The 20,409-nt window shown below is 42.6% G+C and overlaps 2 protein-coding genes and 1 long non-coding RNA gene across 9 annotated transcripts; 2 read left to right on the plus strand and 1 right to left on the minus strand.

The window, feature by feature from the left end:
* Nucleotides 1-226: 226 nt before the first annotated feature.
* LOC110506497 lies at nucleotides 227-12,960 on the minus strand. 7 transcript variants are annotated; one of them, XR_005039785.1, is made up of 7 exons: nucleotides 6,608-6,733; nucleotides 1,766-1,861; nucleotides 1,484-1,635; nucleotides 1,267-1,379; nucleotides 990-1,124; nucleotides 770-877; nucleotides 227-624 (listed from the first exon to the last, which is right to left on the minus strand). It is a non-coding gene; the product is annotated as an uncharacterized LOC110506497 (long non-coding RNA). The 7 variants fall into 7 exon arrangements; XR_002470984.2 differs by lacking the exon at nucleotides 6,608-6,733 and adding an exon at nucleotides 12,834-12,960 and having other exon boundaries at nucleotides 770-1,124; nucleotides 1,484-1,571; XR_005039783.1 differs by lacking the exon at nucleotides 6,608-6,733 and adding an exon at nucleotides 12,834-12,960 and having other exon boundaries at nucleotides 770-1,124.
* Nucleotides 6,613-11,929, plus strand: LOC110506495 (cytochrome c oxidase subunit 5A, mitochondrial). Its single transcript, XM_021586142.2, has 5 exons — nucleotides 6,613-6,896; nucleotides 7,825-7,941; nucleotides 8,075-8,196; nucleotides 10,628-10,752; nucleotides 11,796-11,929. The coding sequence occupies exons 1-4, from the start codon at nucleotides 6,824-6,826 to the stop codon at nucleotides 10,739-10,741; spliced, it is 426 nt and encodes a 141-aa protein (XP_021441817.1). The 5' UTR covers nucleotides 6,613-6,823; the 3' UTR covers nucleotides 10,742-10,752; nucleotides 11,796-11,929.
* fam219b (family with sequence similarity 219 member B) lies at nucleotides 12,946-20,383 on the plus strand. The gene is made up of 6 exons (XM_021586140.2): nucleotides 12,946-13,140; nucleotides 16,992-17,106; nucleotides 17,237-17,330; nucleotides 17,435-17,512; nucleotides 18,143-18,194; nucleotides 18,508-20,383. The coding sequence occupies exons 1-6, from the start codon at nucleotides 13,066-13,068 to the stop codon at nucleotides 18,655-18,657; spliced, it is 564 nt and encodes a 187-aa protein (XP_021441815.1). The 5' UTR covers nucleotides 12,946-13,065; the 3' UTR covers nucleotides 18,658-20,383.
* Nucleotides 20,384-20,409: the final 26 nt, after the last annotated feature.

A 20,409-nucleotide genomic window follows, 5' to 3' on the forward strand; every position in this document is an offset into this window, starting at 1 on the left:
ATTTTAACCTGCACTCCCCCTATCTACGCTGAAATAATATCATTTCCGTAGTCCTCTATTATGATCCTTTTTTTTCTTCAATCTATTGTATTGTCCTCGGATACAACAATGAATCATGTAGAACAAATAAATACCATCAAAGGATACCTTACAGCTTACAATAATGAACACCTTGTGAAACAGCTGTGAAAAACAACCTGGCAATATTTAAGATTTGAATACAAACTTTGATAGTTTTTGGTACAGTTGTGTCATTCATTTATTTTCACAGATTTTCTGTACACTTACATGGCAATCATAGACTAAAATACTGAATTATGGTGTGTGGAATTCTGTCTGTCACTTGTTCTCAACAGGCAGCCAGTCTCAGAAGGGGGACTTGAAGAGGGAGACGGCAAAGTCCAGGCACTGCTGCTCTCTTTGTTCTGTGTGTTTACAGTGCTAGTGTTTTTAGTTCATCTGTGTATCTCACATATTATGTGTCCAGTATGATAGAGCAAGGAAACTTTCTTAGCAGATAATGACAACAACAGTGTAGATGATGTAAAGAAAAGTTGGAGGATGGTTGGTAATGGGGGACATCAGGTGGGTCCACGTCTGGGTGTTGGGCAGAACCTCTAGCTGCTGGAGAACAGGAGCAGAGTTAAAAGGAACAGGGTAGGAGACAGACGTAAACAAGCAAACACACAGGTTACACTTCACTGTGAGAAAATGTGATGGATTAGTGCAGTGTTAAAAAAATAAATTAACAACGGGTAATCATATTTACCTGGTCAAAAACCTCCACTTCCTTCTCAGTCCGTGCCTGAAGGTGGTCCTCCAAGGCGTTCTAATCTGGTTCGACAACTTCCCCCACTTCAGGTGGGGTTTCAGTGGTCTGAAAGATCGTTATACAAAAATAGCAATAGACAAACAACAACACTAAGTCAATCACAAATTTGAAATACTACAGTATATGCAATAATTGTATATACAATTGCATTGTTTACCTCAGTCAACAGCTGCGGCTCCCGTCTGCTGTTGTGTGCAAAGAGAATTACCTTCAGGTTGTTCTCCCACCCTTCCTGGTATCAAGGGGCTTTCCCATGGCAGTCTTGAGGGTCTGGTTGGTCCATTTACCAAACCTGGAGGAGGGGGTAAGAAAGCGATATCTATTGACAATGTAAGATATTGAAATATGTCTGATTATGTACCATGGAAAAACAAATTGTAAAAAATAAATAAAACAAACCATTGGTGGCAGAACATAACCTATAACATCCGTACCTTGTTCCACCGTTCATGACCTCAGTCAGGAGACCGAAGTCATGACCTCAGGAGAACCGTGGGTGTTGAAGATAGTCCACCATCGCCTTGGAGGCGGCCTCGCTAGTCTCGTCCTTGATGGGTATCATACAAAACATTTATTTTTGGTTCCAAGCATCATTTTTAACGGGTTACAGAAGGGAATTTAGAGTTAAGCACGTACTCTTCCTTTACTGACCTTAATGGGTATTGCCTCCACCGACTTGGTAAAGTGATCGGTCACCGTCAGACACCAGCTGATGCCATTCCTGGATTTCGTGAAGGGTCTGATGAGGTCCACCCATAACATTTAAAATGTTAGAGAGAAGATGACCTTATTCTTACCCATATCTGTCATACAGTGTGCAGATTTTTGTAATTGTAAGGATACTGACACACACATTCTATGATATTGAACTGCCAAATAAAGTAACCATTACAAAACAACTTATCAGGGCAAAATTTTAATTGGAACACTTACCGATCATGTGCCATGTTGAAACAACTTTGATGGGCTTCAACTCCGGTGCCAGTCTTTGCCTTCTCAAACGTCTGGCATGCTAGACAGGATACTGACCTTTAGGCAAAAAGTGATATATTGAAACATTGTGTGCTCTCTGATATGACAATAAAAAAATAAAAAAATTGTATACAATCTAAATGGACCAAAAAGAGACAATATAAAAAACTGGCAATGGCAATGTGAGAAAATTATGGTAACTAGTCTGGCCCTAATTCAGTTTATTTTCTTCTCCATACCCCCTCCACACACACACACACACACACACACACACACACTGTGCTGGCTCACAGAAAGAGTGGGTCATCGTAATTTTGGTCAAGGCAGGTTCAGCAACTGAGGGAGCTGACTTAAATGAGTGAGCAGCTGATGTGCCCCCAAAACTGCAAAACATTATCAGGCAGCTGGTGCTCATAGCAAGCCTCACCAGACAGTTTCAGTCCATATCGAATGTACAGGATGGAATTAAGGGTCTGCAAGGACATCTGATTTCTAAGTTTGCTTTTTACCACACTCATCTGGCTGAATACTCTCTCGACTTCAGCATTTGAGTGTGGCAAGGACAACACAGACACAGCAGCCATGGCAAGTTCTTGAAATGGGTTGATATCAGCTGCATCCCTGAACTTCCAAATCTCACTCCAGAAGCCCAGTGTGTTTTTTTCTCATTCCATTTACTAAGATGGATGGCACGCCATTGCTGGACAATCTTGTCTATCTCTGTAGGGGAGTAGCCAAGGAGCTTGGCTATTCTCCAGGGCTCTTATTGTGCTTTAGAGTTTCCTCCACATTGAAAACTGACATGTACTGCAATGCTTCAATATTGTCCGGCAGTCTCACCCTAAACTCATTAGTAATGGGGATGGTGAAGGCTACACGGCGCTTTTGGACATTGTTTCATCCTCAGGCGCAAGGTGGAGCTCAGCTGCCTCAGACTCAAAAAAGGTAACCAAGGTACGGTTTGGGACTGATGTATCCATCTATTGGCCCTTTGAGTACATCAACATTTGCCAGTGGATTCAGCTCACAGACTTGATCAGGCTTACCAAGCTGTCAAGTAGCTTAAGAGGATCTACTAGCTCTCCCTCAAAAGCCTTGATGGCCAACTGTACCTCACCCAGCACTACTGTACCTCACCCAGCACTACTGTACCTCACCCAGCACTACTGCACCTCACCCAGCACTACTGCACCTCACCCAGCACTACTGCACCTCACCCAGCACTACTGTACCTCACCCAGCACTACTGTACCTCACCCAGCACTACTGTACCTCACCCAGCACTGACTTCAAAAAAGTCAGATCCAATATGTTTTAAGGATCCCTGTACATATAAAACCTCAGCCATGTTGCAGTGTTCACTGTACATATAAAACCTCAGCCATGTTGCAGTGTTCACTGTACATGGAGTATAAAACCTCAGCCATGTTGCAGTGTTTACTGTACATGGAGTATAAAACCTCAGCCATGTTGCAGTGTTTACTGTACATGGAGTATAAAACCTCAGCCATGTTGCAGTGTTCACTTTACATGGAGTATAAAACCTCAGCCATGTAGCAGTGTTCACTGTACATGGAGTATAAAACCTCAGCCATGTAGCAGTGTTCACTGTACATGGAGTATAAAACCTCAGCCATGTAGCAGTGTTCACTGTACATGGAGTATAAAACCTCAGCCATGTTGCAGTGTTTACTGTACATGGAGTATAAAACCTCAGCCATGTAGCAGTGTTCACTGTACATGGAGTATAAAACCTCAGCCATGTTGCAGTGTTTACTGTACATGGAGTATAAAACCTCAGCCATGTTGCAGTGTTTACTGTACATGGAGTATAAAACCTCAGCCATGTTGCAGTGTTCACTGTACATGGAGTATAAAACCTCAGCCATGTAGCAGTGTTTACTGTACATGGAGTATAAAACCTCAGCCATGTAGCAGTGTTCACTGTACATATAAAACCTCAGCCATGTAGCAGTGTTTACTGTACATGGAGTATAAAACCTCAGCCATGTAGCAGTGTTTACTGTACATGGAGTATAAAACCTCAGCCATGTTGCAGTGTTTACTGTACATGGAGTATAAAACCTCAGTCATGTAGCAGTGTTTACTGTACATGGAGTATAAAACCTCAGCCATGTTGCAGTGTTCACTGTACATGGAGTATAAAACCTCAGCCATGTTGCAGTGTTTACTGTACATATAAAACCTCAGCCATGTTGCAGTGTTCACTGTACATGGAGTATAAAACCTCAGCCATGTTGCAGTGTTCACTGTACATGGAGTATAAAACCTCAGCCATGTTGCAGTGTTCACTTTACATGGAGTATAAAACCTCAGCCATGTAGCAGTGTTTACTGTACATGGAGTATAAAACCTCAGCCATGTAGCAGTGTTCACTGTACATGGAGTATAAAACCTCAGCCATGTTGCAGTGTTCACTGTACATGGAGTATAAAACCTCAGCCATGTAGCAGTGTTCACTGTACATGGAGTATAAAACCTCAGCCATGTAGCAGTGTTTACTGTACATGGAGTATAAAACCTCAGCCATGTTGCAGTGTTCACTGTACATGGAGTATAAAACCTCAGCCATGTAGCAGTGTTTACTGTACATGGAGTATAAAACCTCAGCCATGTAGCAGTGTTTACTGTACATGGAGTATAAAACCTCAGCCATGTTGCAGTGTTCACTGTACATGGAGTATAAAACCTCAGCCATGTAGCAGTGTTTACTGTACATGGAGTATAAAACCTCAGCCATGTAGCAGTGTTTACTGTACATGGAGTATAAAACCTCAGCCATGTTGCAGTGTTCACTGGACTTGGTGACTGCGAAATGCAGCCAAAGCTCCACCCACTGGTCCAAAATGCGTGAAACCGCGGGTTCAATGGAGAGCCAACATGTGGCACACAACTTGGTTATCTGTAAAGGTTTCCCCCCACAGTTGATGGTCTCATATATGGCCTTGTAGGCCTCCCTGCACTTTGGAGACACTGAAAACCAGTTATAAGTCTCTCGTACCAAGTACCCCACACTAAGAGGGATGGCGTCATTGGAAGCATGACTTACAGCAAGCTGCAGAGAGTGGCGCACACAGCGAATAAGAACCAGATCTTTGAGGCCATACTCCTCCTTCAGCACTTTATGGACCCCATTGTTAATCCCCGTCATAACAGAGGCATTGTCAGTCCCTATCCCCAGGAGTTTCTCGTGGGGCCCACGGCAGCACCTGCTGCTCGTTGAGAAGAGTAAGAACGATGCGTGCTTTCACGTCAGTCTTCAAAAGTCTCCAACAACAGCAGAAAAAGTCACTAGATTTGTCGCTAGTCGATTTTTTTGAAAATGTGTCGCTAGAGGGGTCTAAATACTCGCTAAATATAGCGACAAGGTCGCTAAGTTGGCAACACTCAATATAACTTCCCACATCCTCCTACAAGGTCAAATAGAGCCAAGCAACCAGCATAATAACGGACGCTTTGGTTTATTACATAATCCGGTCAGAATGTTGCAAGCTAGAACTCATCGAATCCTATTGTGACGTAGGGGGGACACTATTTGGCATGACAGGCCCAAGCCCAATATTGGACTCTAACGTTACTCCTTAGTCCAAGGACCTTACATTTCATATGATATGTTACAAATTGCAATTTGTATGATATGTTACAAATTAAAATTTGTGGCTAACATTCGCTTGGTAGCTAACAGTAACCTTAGCTAGGCTAGGAGTTAGGGTTAGAGTTAAGGTTAGCTAACATGCTAAGTAGTTGCTAATTAGCGCAAATCCTAAACCCATCCTCATTTCATTTGCCTTACGTAACCTTTTGTCTCATGTAAACATACCAAACATAACATATACTAATTAGAGTGTCCCGGATTTGATGTACTATTTTACCTCTAGTCAATGAGACCAGGCTGTCCGTTTACACACAGGTGTTCAGATAGCTAATTAGCAAAGGTCGTCCAATCTTTCTTCCCTGTTTCCGTACACAAGCGCAGTAACATGGACATATGGCCGTCTGGGAACACTAACACTATAAAAAGGTGTGTATCAATTTAACCTTTGTTTTTCGAAAATGATTTCTCACTGATTGGAAAGAGTTTGTATGCTTCCCAAACCATACTGCATGCAATGCATTGTTTAAATGTTTTTATTTAACTAGGCAAGTCCTTTAACAAATTCTTATTTACAATGACGGCCTACCCCTGCCAAACACTAACGACGCTGGGCCAATTGTGCGCTGCGCTATGGGACTCCCAATCACGGCCGGTTGTGATACAGCCTGGAATTGAACCAGGGTCTATAGTGACGCCTCTAGCACTGAGATGCAGACCTTTAGATCGTTGCGCCACTCGGGAGTCCAATAGGGGTTTCCTTGTTAAAAAGAAAACTCCACCCAAAAACTGTATTTTGGCATTTGTTTCATTAGTCCATTGTTGACAAGCAAAGCATGTTGGGACTCAACAATGGACTAATTACGCATACCAAAATAGTTTTGGGTGGAATTTTCCTTTAATGTTCAGACCTAGCTTCACAGCTCTTAACAAAACTCCCCCTTCCTTCATCCAATGATTTGTGTGTAATGTAATTTAACCAATTTAATCTTTCGACCATTTGGTTTCTATAGAATTAAGATAAGTGTTACGATGCTTTTGGCAAACCCAGCCTAGAGCTGCGTTCGAATGCCCCAATTATCAGTGGGTAATGTAGCCTAGCTAAAAAGAGAGAAGTGTTCCCCAGTTTATTTACTGCGTTAGGCAGGTTAACACCACCATAGTAGTGTGTAATTATATGAATGCATTACCTTAAGGTATATGTGCATTGTATGCATATATTTCCAACTGGCAGTTGTTGATAGACCTTCAAGGTGAGACTAACAGCCTACCTCACTCGCGCGGTTGTCTCCTAGCACGTAGGCCCTGCGGTTTTGCGCAGGCGCAATTGCTTCCCTTTTCGATGTCCCTCTGAATCTGTTCCTTAGCATACGACAGTTAGCCACTGATTCTCACCGGTCGGCAAGATGTTCAGAGCAGTTGTTCGACTTTCAACCTCTGGGGTACGGAGTTTAGCGCGGATACGACCATGTTACTCGGGTAAGACTGACGGCAAAGCCTATTAAATGGTCTATTTATTCATACAATTGTTTGCCTTTCGTGTTAACCAGTTGTCCATCGCAAATAGCCATAAAGCTAGCTAACGTTAGTCGTAAATGGTATGTAACGTTAAGGTAGTCTCACAAAACTCGACATAGTTTACACTATTAGGCTAATTCAATGCATTGCGGTAAGTATATTAAGTCACAAATACTGTTAAGTTGTGTATTGTGGTCCTACACAGATGGTATTCGCTGTATGTAGCTAGCTTAAAGCTAAGTCAATGGGACTGTTTGCGTCAGGGTGACATTGATTTTCATTTGATGGACATTTATGGACATTTAACATTTATTGGTGCCCTTAGTGTAGTGACATCACGTTCATAAATTTGTCATATCCAGTGTAAATGTATAGATTCCATGAGACAGCTAGTAAACTTTAGCATGTGTCCTTGTGATGACCCACGCTTCAGTTTTTCGAGGGAATCACAAGTGCACAACAATGCGCAGCAATTCTAGACCTTGCGGTCAAACCAGTGTATGGTCATGTCCTACACCATCGACTGCTCTTGAGATCTGTACGCTCAGTTATGGCTAGATTTGTGCTGTGAAAATAAACTGAGTGTCTTGTTATTGACCTCTGGCCCAGTTAACCAGATTGCTGTAAATATACATTCCTTCCCTGCAAGCTAAGGGGATATTGCAATTATATGTCAAAGGTCAGTTTCCCCTAGAATAGATCTTGGTGTAGTACACAGGCAAAGTACTCAAAACATACTGGGCTGCAAAAATCTTATCTGACAGAAGGTGTAGGTTATGGATCACCTGCTTTTTCATGAGAATGGAAGGGTGTGTATTTTTTTTTCAGCCAAGCATCTATGAATAGTCGACCTATATAATCTAGAATTAATTTATTTTCTATGTTGCAGCTCCTTTGGCCTCCCGATGCTACTCCCATGCCAAGGTGGAGACAGATGAGGAGTTCGATGCCCGTTGGGTCACTTATTTCAGCAAGCCAGACATTGATGCCTGGGAGCTGAAGAAAGGTGATCTTCTAAAGATGATTGAAAATAAGTTTGCACTTTTGCCGACCGGTCTGTCATTTTCTTTCAGTCCTTGAGTTGGAGACTAACGGATAGCCGGATTAAAAAAAGTTAACAGTATGCTTGAATCCCATAGGCATGAACACATTAATTGGCTACGACCTGGTACCTGAACCCAAAATCCTCGACTCAGCTCTTCGTGCTTGCCGAAGGTTGAATGACTTGGCCAGTGCCATCCGCATCCTCGAGGCAGTCAAGGTGAGCTACACAGCTTCCCCTACTACATATCTCAATAAAATAAACATATGTATTTTTGGTATTTTACAGTGCAGTCGGGAAGTGTTCAGACCCCTTGACTTTTCCCACATTGTAATGTTGGCCTTATTCTAAAATTGATTACATTATTTCGCCCCTCAATCTACACACAATAATGACAAAGCGAAAACAGGTTTAAATGTTTCTGCAAATGTACTAATAAAACATACCTATTCAGACCCTTTGCTATGAGACTTGAAATTGAGCTCATGTTTCCAATGATCATCCTTGATGTTTCTATAACTTGATTGGAGTCCACCTGTGGTAAATTCAATTGATTGGACATGATTTGGAAAAGCACACGCACCAGCCTATATAAGGTCCTAGTTGACAGTGCATGTCAAACCAAGCCATGAGGTCGAAGGAATTGTACTTGGCTTCGGGACAAGTCTCTGAATGTCCTTGAGTGGCCTAGCCAGAGCCCAGACTTGAACCTGATCAAACATCTCTGGAGAGACCTGAAAGTTGCTGTGCAGCGACGCTCCCCATCCAACCTGACAGAACTCAAGAGGATCTGCAAAGAGGAATGGGAGAAACTCCCCAAATACAGGTGTGCAAAGCTTGTCGCTTCATACCCAAGAAGAATCGAGGCTGTAATCACTGCCAAAAGGTGTTTCAACAAAGTACTGAGTAAAGGGTCTGAATACTTATGTAAATGTGTGTGTGTGTGTGTGTATATATATATATATATATATATATATATATATATATATATATACACACATATACACACACAGATAAACCCAAACATTTGTAAAAACCTGTTTTTGCTTTTCCATTATGGGGTATTGCATGTAGATTTGGGGGGGGGGGGGTCTAAGAATAAGACTAATGTAATTGAAAAAAGTCAAGGGTTCTGAATACTTTCCGACTGTATTAGGATCCCCATTAGCTGTAGCAGCAGCTACTCCACCTAGGGTCCACACATGACACAATACAGAACATTAGAAGACAACCGCTCAAGGACAGAACTACATAAGTGTGGATATACTCGCTGCTTTTATATCGTATGTCAAAATGGAAAATCTCTTTACATTTCAATTTATGCCATTTGGTTAAAAGGAGCTACATGTACAATTTTTGCATTGTAATTTCTGAAAATGTCAATATACTGAACAAAAATGTAAAACGCAACATTCCCTTTTGTGGGGGAGAACTCATTCTGATTAGGTGGGCCTATTGCAATTCACCTAGCTTCCACATGAGCGTACATTTAAATGACTTCCATTCAGACAAATCCACCAAAAGCACATTTTTGAAGATTCCAGTAGCTTTGCATATTTCAGGGGAACCAGTATTCATACTATTGACTTTTAGGGTTTGGGCTATTTCTTGTATTTGGTGGAAGCAGACTTTAATCCTCACATGAGCCACCTAGCTGTACAAAAAGAACAGTCAAACTCCTTAATTAGTAGGTGTACCAATTCCTCACCCTTTCAACGTAGCCAACTATTTTTTGTTACCTGTTATTTAACTAGACTAGCTGGAAGGTTCACAGCATAATCTATTTTTATGCTATACTGAACAAACGCAACATTTAACGAGTTACAGTTCATATAAGGAAATCAGTCAATTTAAAGTGAAATTAGGCCATAATCTATGGATTTCACATGACTCGGCATGGGCACAATATGGGTGGGCATAGGCCCACCAAATCAGACTTTTATTTGCAGATAAATTCATTAAAAATCCTACAATGTGATTTTCTGGATTTTTTTCCCTCATTGTCTGTCATAGTTGAAGTGTACCTATTATAAATTACAGGCCTCATCTTTTTAAGTGGGAGAACTTGCACAATTGGTGGCTGACTAAATACTTTTTTGCCCCACTGTATATAGAGAAATTAACATTACATTTTCTGGCAACAGCTCTGGTTGACATTCCTGCATTCAGCATGCCAATATCATGCTCCCTCAACTTGAGACATCGGTGGCATTATTGTGTTGTGACAACTGCACATTTGAGTGGCCTTTTATCCCCAGCACAAGGTGCACCTGTGTAACGATCATGCTGTTTAATCAGTTTCTTGATAGTCCATCCACCGGACAGTTGTGGCATATCTTGGAGAAATGCTCACTAACAAAATATAAACATTTGAGAAAAATATACTCTTTGCATATGGAACATTTCTGGGATCTTATTTCAGCTCATGGGACCAACACTTCACATAGTGTTTATTTTTGTTCTGTATATGTCACTTTTTTGTGAAATTGGGTTTAACATGTAAAATAATTTTGATTTAATTTCCTTTGAATTTATTCACATAATATATTCGTATTTTAGGAAACGTATAGAATGGTACACAATATTCAACCTGTATGCCTTTTTTGTAATATTCCCTATGGTGAACTTCATCATCCTCTCTCTGTAACAGGACAAATCTGGCCCCCACAAAGATATCTACCCATACCTGATTCAAGAACTGCAGCCCACTCTGATTGAGCTGGGTATCTCCACACCTGAGGATCTGGGCATGGACAAATTATAGACATCCTCTGGGTGAGTGCTTACACATTGAAAAGTGAATGCTCTGGGCCCAGTTTCTCAAAAGCATCTTAAGGCTAAGTTCATTGTTACAACCTTTGTAGGAGCATTGTTAAATCTGAGCCGTGTCCCAAAACCTTTGTTCCTAAAGTTGCACTTAAACGCATGTTATTTACCAACTGCCTCAGACCATTTGTAGAACAGCGAAGTGCATCGTTAAATGTTAGACAGATCCCCACTAAACATAGAATCAAGATGTTTCAGTCTGTGACCCCATAACTTCACAACGAAGTTGAATACAAATAAAGTTGCCAATGTCTCTGCAAATATTAAACAAGCAAAGGATGATGACTGCATTAAAAAGCAAATAGCCTATCCAAAGTATAGGCTACATAGGCCTATATTTAAATTAGTTATGTTTATTCAATTGAGTTTTATTTTGTGCATTATAGGGTAAGCTGCCTCAATATTAGCAGCCATAGGTGATAATCTCTAGGAGCTGATACAGCATCAGTATTGTGGAATAATTCTAATGTTAAAGGTGCAATGTGCAGAAAAATCGCTCCTCCATTTCCTGGTTGCTAAAATTCTAGTTTGCCTAATTTCAGTTGGATAAAACAAGCAGTCATTGTGTAGAGAATCATTGTACTGCTCTGAAATAACTTTTCCATATCAATGTGAAGCTGGTGTACAAAACCAAGACACTAAAACTAAACTTGAACTGGAAGCATAGAAATAGCGCACATAACAGATCTACCGCATCTTAGGCTTGCTTACAATGAGTGACATCTATAACCCATTTCTATGTGAACTTGGTCTGGTTGCCCAGAAAGTTACATACTGCAGCTTTAAGGTAAGATGTCAATGGAGAAAGCTGGCCTGAGAGCAGCGCTGCCTTTCTTTTGATCCTATCAGTATTGACACATGCCTCAACGACACGATAAGCGAATGTTCTCTCTGCATGGTCTTTTGGGAAAGGCATGTTGCATCTTCGGGCCCTTCAGTTCTCTTCATTTTTAAATCAACTAATTAAATGTTTCCTTTTCATTTCCCATCAGGTCATCTGGTGGCCAACGAGATGAACCACTTCTCTTCAAGTCTCTGCCTTGTCCTGGTGTCTGTATGATGTTGATTTAATCCACTCTCCTGTTGTGTACAAAATTATGGATTTAATAAAGCAATATCTATTGACGCTGCTGTCTCAATGGTAAGCTTGATTTACTGGCGTGTAGACACCTTTTGAATTAATGGGTTACAATGTTTAATTTCTAAACAAACCTTTTCTCAATTAAATCAATTATGGGCTTTTCAGACCACTGACATACAACAATCTTATGTTTACATGAACATATGGCAGACCCAAACATTTAACCTAACTAGTAGTATGTACTTTGATGCATGTCATAACACTGCTGGGTCAAAACTGATGTAAGATGGTAGTTCAAGAAAGTTGAGGACAAAGGGATTAATTCCAACAATGGGTTTGGTCAGCATTCACTTTGATTCAATGCAGAGGGGTCTTGTAATTCTGTCAGGTTTTGCACAAGCTCTCAAACCCTTCTTCCCGTAGTGTATGGTGTTCAGCGGTTAAACTGCGCACACGGCTGGCTGTTAAAAAAAACGTCAATGATTGCTTGTGGGCCGGTTTTCGAAATATGGCCCTTCTCTCATTTTAGCGATAAATAATCTTAAAACACTAACCTCAACTAGCAGATTTGCAAATAGCCATATGTTGCGTGCTTCCTCCGTTAACGTTACACATGCTAGATAGCTAATTAGCACTGGTGGTCGTCTTCCTGAAGTGCTGTGATACGGCCGTTTGGAACACTAACCCTAAAGGTGTGTGGTAATTTAACATTTTGTTTTCTCAAAATAATTTCACACCTATAATGAATGAACATACGTTATTTCCAAAACTTTACCGCAAGCGTCGGGGCTCTTAACAAAATGGTCCCCGGGAAGAAGTTACCTTCATCAATAGGTGCTAGCCAAAATGTAATTTTGCACTAGCCCAGTTAGGTGGCCCCTTTTGTTGAATATTGCAATAATCAGACAGAATTTGATATTGGTAATACTATCACCAGAAAGTTTGTTACCTGTTTGCTACCACTGAAGTTCTCCCACCTTGTGGTTTCTGATGTCATGGGGTAGGGATGAAGGAAGGACGGTGAAAGTAGTCCAAGGCTTCTGTTGACAGGAAGCGGAAGTGGTCCTTAGACTAGCTAGCAGGAGGAAAAGACAGCAGCGATAAGACATCCTTTCATGGATGGTTGGAAATACAGTCAACATGCCTGTTTTAGCGTATAAAGCGTGAACATTCCCACCAACATGAACAACATTATGGAGGAACAGGAGAGGGATACTCTCCTTGCTGCTGTGCCCGAATCCCAAGTTTTGACGCCGGTAACTATGTTTTGGCTAGCTAGCTAACCAATAACACGCAATCTGATTTCTGGCAACTCTGTTTTCAAATGACAGCCAACCTTGCTACCATTCTCTCAGCGTATAACGTTACTTGGCTTGTTATTTACTGTTTACTGCTAACGTTAGCAAAGTTTGTAAGTTAACCATGTTAGCTACAGATTGTACACCAGATATTGAGAACGTTATTTAAATCTGTCATTTAGAAGACGCTCTTAACCATAATTGCTCTGGATAAGTGCCTTGCTCAAGGGCACATCGACATATTTTCCACCTAGTCGCCTCGGGCATTCGAACCAGCGACCTTTTTGTTACTGGCCCAACGCTCTTATCAGCTTGGCTACTTGCCCTATCCAGCAACTTGTTTAGGTACACTGACAAATATTAAAAAGAGGGTATGTTCAACTGCGTAGAATACACACCAATATGTTTTTTTTTTATATTTCAAAACGTCTTGTATAATATTAACTATTCCGTTAACCCGTTACACTCGTGGGAATATGGCTATATTGCAACCGGGGTAAACCAGATTCAGGTTGGATATTCGCCTGTAGTTTTCCTTACCTCCAACAGCAGTTAGCAGTCAACATAGTGACAAATCTAATTTTTCAAATTTCAATAGCTCTTTAACCATTACTCCTAAAACGTTAAAAACAGGTTCTAGCTAACCCGATGGCATAGACACACATTGCACACGCTTTTTAATTTTTTACATCTTGCACTATTTAATATTATTATAATATTTTTTTTTCAATAGCTCCTTGGTCATGTGACTTGAAACAAGGTTCAAAATGTACACTCAGCAGACCTACACATTGCACACACTTTAGTTTGTCCATTTTCATCTCACATGTTTTTACATTAGTTTTTCAAACTTTATAATTTCAATAGCTCAATAGTAATGTGACACACTGACCGCAAACTACTTGTCCACGGACTGGCGGAGACGGGTGCCGCGAGGCATCCAGTGCGGTAATGGGACCGGTCCCCAGAGAAACTGTCGGGATCCCTGGTGAGAGTTCTCTTTTTTTTGTGAAGGGCAAAGCACCTGGAATGCGTTCGCCCCGGGAGAGGGACCCAAGCCCTGGAAAGCGTTGCGGTTTCGGCGGCGTCTGATGAGCTCTCCCTGGCCCTTGAAAATCTGGGGGCGAGGGTGTAAATCTCAAAGGTGGGCCGTACCCATATCCACAGCAGGTCTCAAAGGTGAACAGCCTCTGGCATGTTATAACAATGTAGGTAAGGAAAGTTGGCAAAAAAGATCCGTAATTTCGGGGTAAGGATTGGCTCTTAGGGCTGGGTCAGTTGGGCTGGGGTGCGAAGCGGGGCTGGGGTGCGAAGCGGGGCTGGGCTCGAGCCGTGGCTGGGGTGCGAAGCGGGGCTGGGGTGCGAAGCGGGGCTGGGGTGTGAAGCGGGCCTGGGGTGTGAAGCGGGGCTGGGGTGTGAAGCGGGGCTGGGCTCGAGCCGTGGCTGGGGTGCGAAGCGGGCTGGGCTCGAGCCGTGGCTGGGGTGCGAAGCGGGGCTGGGGTGCGAAGCGGGGCTGGGCTCGAGCCGCGGCTGGGGGAGCAGTCGCTCTGTCGCCCTTTTTTATTTTATCTTTTTATTCCACCTTTATTTAACCAGGTAGGCCAGTTGAGAACAAATTCTCATTTCCAACTGCGACCTGGCCAAGATAAAGCAAAGCAGTGCGACATAAACAACAACACAGAGTTACACATAAACAAACATACAGTCAAAATCTATGTACAGTGACTGCAAATGTAGAAGATTAGGGAGGCCCTCCTCTCGCCATCATTGGAAGTTAGTTGTGCGGCCCATCTCATGGTTTCTCGTGCGTGGTCTCGCAAGGAGCTGTATGTGGGTGTTCGTCCGGGTGGTGTCCGTTGGCCGGCGGGGGGGAGGTTGGGTCCGGCATGTCAAAGTGAAGACTTGACTCTAGTCTGGCACTGTGAAGAGACATGAGAGGTGTAGAGTAAGTGGGAGGCCTTTGCCGCCGGTGAAATACCACTACTCTAGTCGTTTTTTCACTTACTTGGGGAGGCGAGCCCTGGGTGCTCGCGCCGGGTGTGACCCGCTCCAGGGACAGTGGCAGGTGGGGAGTTTGACTGGGGCGGTACACCTGTCAAACGGTAACGCAGGTGAGCTTAGGGAGGGCAAAAGCTCGCTTGATCTTGATTTTCAGTTTGAAAAGTTCATAGCGATGTCGCTTTTTGATCTTTCGATGTCAGCTCTTCCTATCATTGTGAAGCAGAATTCACCAAGTGTTGGATTATTCACCCACTAATAGGGACCATCGTGAGACAGTTTAGTTTTACGCTACTGATGATATGTTGTTGAAATAGTAATCCTGCTCAATATGAGAGGAACCGCAGGTTCAGACATTTGGTGTACGTGCTTGGCTGAGGAGCCAGTGATGCGAAGCTACCATCTGTGGGATTATGACTGAACGCCTCTAAATCAGAATCCCCCCCTAAACGTAACGATACCGTAGCGCCACAGATCTTCGGTTGGCCCAGGTTAGCCTTCCTCTTTTGACAGGTGAGTAGAGCCGTTCGTCACGAGGTTGGGGTGCAGCCGGATAAGTTGCTGCCCCTCTCCTGATGCACCGCATGTTTGTGGGGAACCTGGTGCTAAATCACTCGTAGATGACCTGATTCTGGGTCAGGGTTTCATACGTAGCAGAGCAGCTCACTTACTGCGATCTATTGATAGTCAGCCCTCGATCCAAGCTTTTGTCTGGGCCAGAGGCCAGACATAGAGTGTGAGAGAGAACAGGCAGGTGGGTAGAAGACATTGACATTGGGCTCTGGATAGGTAGGGGGCTAGGTGGTGGTCGCCCATCCGCCAGGCCCGTCTTCTGGTGGGATTGTCAGTCAGGTTGGGACTTGCTATAGAAGTCAAAAGGTCACCAGGTGCACGATGAGGCCTCCCCCAAGGCTGGGGGCACTCAGAGTCCAAGCAGGGACGGCCGGACTCGGGCTGGGGGCATCACTCAGGATGTGGAGGTTGGGTTGGGGACTTAGTCTCTGAGTGGATAAAAGCGGGCAGATTCCAAGCGTTATTATGAGCCGTCCTCCACTCAGCAGCCTCCATTGCTATATGGAAATGGCTAAATTGAAATGTTTCTTGCAGAAGAAATATGAAAAGCATAGCTATGGTAGCAATTGAAACGGAAGAGTTTCACAAAGTTAATGACACGACTGAATCCAAACAGAACACTGGTATTTTTATGATATAACCAAATATTTTGGGTGTCCTTTACTGGATAGCCCTATACAAACCGCCAGCATAGATTTGAACTAACCTGTATTTGATAACACTTTTTATGGTCTTGATTCGGGTGTGACCAGTTGCAGGTGATTCGTTTGAATTTTGAAAATGATCAGTTATTAAAATAAATGTTTTTCTCCATGAAGTAATCCAACAATGTTAATGCCACCATCTTGTCAATTAAAAACCTTCTCTCATTGAGCGACACTGGTGAGTCATGACATGCAGCACTTTGGGAAGTGTCATGATCATGATGGCACTCACCTGTGACAAACAATGTGAGAAGATTTTAAATAGACAAAATGGCGGCGTAAATATTGTTGGATTACTTCATGGAGCAAAACATTTATAAAAAAATGGATCATTTTCTAAATTGGTGGCAATATACTTGGCTAGTTATCTTTTTGAGTCAAATGAGAGGCTAATGGCAGGGCTAATTTGTAGTTGTGTAGCAGCATTAAGGGCAAGGCTGTTTTCTGTAGTTGTCTTCCAGGGATCCTCTATTTGTAACAGAATCCGCCAATCCGCCATGACATTTCATACATTCCTGATTTTCACATGTCAAGGGTCCGGGCAATGGCAGCAGCTCAAGACCAAGGGCTACAGATGGGGGCATCAGACCTTTGGAGAAGAGGGGACCCTACATCATGTCCAAAGCCCCAGCCATTCACATGAAACTACGTAAGCACATCCCTGGCCCTAGATTGACACAATTCCTGTTTAAAGCCTTGTGATGATTCAGTGTTTCAGTGTCATAGCCTATGTTTTTATTTAAAGTGTTCTTCTGCATGTGACTGAATCCTGGCTTTAGAGAAACACCGTGAGATGGCCCGTAAAGCAATGAAGAAAAAAGGCCTTACCTCAGGGGGTCCAGTGATGCAACAACCCAGGCAAGGAGGAAAGAGGTAAGAGATGTATGTTTGTAGGTGTGTATCATTGGACGCCTACAAACATGGAATTTGAGGTATTCGAGCTGTTACAATTCAAGTTTCTCTTGTTCCTCTTGTAGAAGTGTGAAGTTCAACAAAGGCTATGCTGCTTTGAGTCAGCACGCTGAAGAGACACTGGTAGCATTGGATTCAGACAGGTAAAGGACTACACACATATGGCGCCGAATGTTGATCTGCCAATCGTTCGGCGCGCTGGGATTTAGGGACCACACCCTGGTGGATGTCTGACATTGTGCAAATTATGGCCTCTGTTCAGAAGTACTTTCTCTGGCAAACACTATTGGCAAGGCACTACTAACTGCAGACAGGGTCTTTAGAGATTGTTTTTTTTACAAAGTTTTTTATTTAACCAGGCAAGTCAGAACAAATTCTTATTAACAATGACGGCCTACCTCGGCCAAACCCGGACGACGCTGGGCCAATTGTGTGCCGCCCTATGGGACTCCCAATCACAGCTGGATGTGATTCAGCCTGGAATCGAATCAGGGTCTGTGGTGATGCCTCTCCACTCAGATGCAGTGCCTTAGACCGCTGTGCCACTCGGGAGCCCGTATAGGGCTGGAATTCAATCCAAGTGCGCCTGGTCAGCAATGCACATTTTAAAAAGCAATTTTCCCACGTTTGCATAGAACACATTTATGGTAAACGCTGCATATGTTGACTCAATTGTAAATGACCTTTAAGTGGCACATTGTCCAAATCTGAGATCGGATTGAATCCCAGCCTAAGAGTTTTCCTAATGACATTATCTTGTCTTGACCTTGCAGTGATGATGAGCTAGATGTCGAGCAGTATTCCTCGGGATATTCTTCAGCTGAGGTGAGTGTGCCCAGTGTGAAAGAGTGTATACTATACTCAGACCATGCTTCTACATAGAAAGGCTTGTTCGTTGAGCAGCAGTGCTCTCTATCAGGAACAGGGTTCAGTTTTTATATAAAATAGTTGCCCTTATAGTCAACTGCACATCTATTCATATTTAAACAAGATTCAATACAAGTATATACAATGTAAAAAAGAAAATCTGAAATCCACCTACAATTTATATTCTCCTCACACATTTTTCTTACACCTCCTGTCCGCATACCTTTTTGAATTGTCATTCCACGGCTGACCTGTTGACCTCTCTGTGCAGGTACACCCAGACCTGAGCAGGCAGCTGCTGCAGGATGGATACCGGCTGGATGAGATTCCTGACGACGAGGACCTGGACCTCATTCCCCCTAAAGCCATGGGTTCCTCAGCCTGCTGCTGCGCTGAGGCCCCGTCGTGCTCCGTGCAGTGAGGAGGGCACTTAGTGCTGTGACCTGGCTGACCCTGCAGCTCTGTGTTTAAAGACTGGACCTCTGTTAACCTGACCTTAGCCACTGTTTAAGTCAAGGAAGGCCTCTTGTTACCCAAACCCTACCACTGTCTAAGCATGGAACCCCCCTAACACTTTAAACGCCTAGCCACTGTTTATGCAGTGCTCTCTACACCCTAACTAACCTTAAGCATGGACTGAAGTCATCCTAAGCCTTAGCCACTGTCCAAGCAGGGCTCTCTGTCACCCCAAAGGTTGACCTCTGTGTTATTTTGGATCTAGATGAAATGCTAACCATGCTGCAGCCCCTCTGAATAGACAGGTGCAGGGTGATTAGTCTCTGGACATGCACTATGCTCCTTCACCTGATGGAGAAGGTCACTGTCTTGTTGTCCTCTTTGGCATACCTCTCCCAGGTATATTTAAACATAGAAAATTGATATGCATACAACAAATGTCCTAGAGCGGTTTGAACGCCAAAGTTTTTCCCGCAAACTTGTCTTGCTCCAATTCCCTTTCAAAGTAAGCCCTTTGAAAACAAACCTGAACATTCCCTAACTTTAGATATATTGATTGGCATTTTTAATACATCTTCCTAAAATTCCCTGTTTCTGTTGCAAATCCTTGGTATTAATCTTGGGTCTAACCTCAAACCCTTGTCTGTGGCTTTGACACTACATGGTTTACTTGTATGTGAATTAATGCTTTAAATTGTATAGGGAAATTAGCACTTACTCATGTCAGGCTGCCTTTCAATGCTTTTTCCCCAAAAAAGTGTTATATGTTAAAGGGTTACAAAATGGCACTGTTTTTACTGTAATGTTACAGCAATGAGAACTGGTCAATCTTGTCCTGTGTGTTAGAGGTAACATTACATCCCATGGTGTCACTGAGGTTAACCACTACCTCCTGACAATGCTGTACACAATAACCTACTTGATCCTCTGCCTACTACATATAGTAGTTACTAGATACTCACAGGGACATGCATACGATAGGCGATCTGAACAGACAAGTCACCTACCTGTTGTTACATTTGGATCACTCTCACTCAGCAAATTGTAAATTTACCCACCCGTATGTTAGTGTTTTGGTATCTTCTGATTTTTAAATCAAGCAGTACATTGTCAGTACACTAAACATTTTGAAGAATTCTGTCTGTGTTGTCAGGCATTAGAATGGGTGATTCTCATCACTCGAGCCCTTACATGTGTGGCTAAAGATAAGTGTGTTTGCTAGTTGCTGTTTATCAGTGCAGACTTAATGTGGAAGTGTGTGTCAGTCTGGCGGTGTTTACACAAGCGACCCAATTCTGATATTTTTTTCACTAATTGGTCTTTTGACCAATCACATCAGCTTTGAAAAAGAGCTGCGGTGGAAAGTTCTGGCATGATTGGTCCAAAGACCAATTTAGCAGAAAGAATATCAGAATTGGGCTGCCTGTTTAAACGCAGCCATTGAGTGCTTGACCTGTGTGCTAGATAGATAAATATTGCACTCAACACCAACTGGTGCAGTCAGTACACTGCACTCGCCTGTACTATGCAACTAATGGGACAATCTGCTTAAGTATCCTAGTTAAAACAATATACCAAGTGTTACTGAGTGCTAAATGTTTTAAAAAAAACTTGAGTTATGTATAGGAAACTATTTTTATTTGATTATAAAGATTGTTTTGCTATATTCAATATAATTAATATGCACACGTCCTGTTGTAATTTTCTTCTGGTTTGC

This window comes from Oncorhynchus mykiss, chromosome 26 (genome assembly GCF_013265735.2).
Source record: "Oncorhynchus mykiss isolate Arlee chromosome 26, USDA_OmykA_1.1, whole genome shotgun sequence".
In the NCBI taxonomy this organism is placed as follows: domain Eukaryota; kingdom Metazoa; phylum Chordata; class Actinopteri; order Salmoniformes; family Salmonidae; genus Oncorhynchus; species Oncorhynchus mykiss.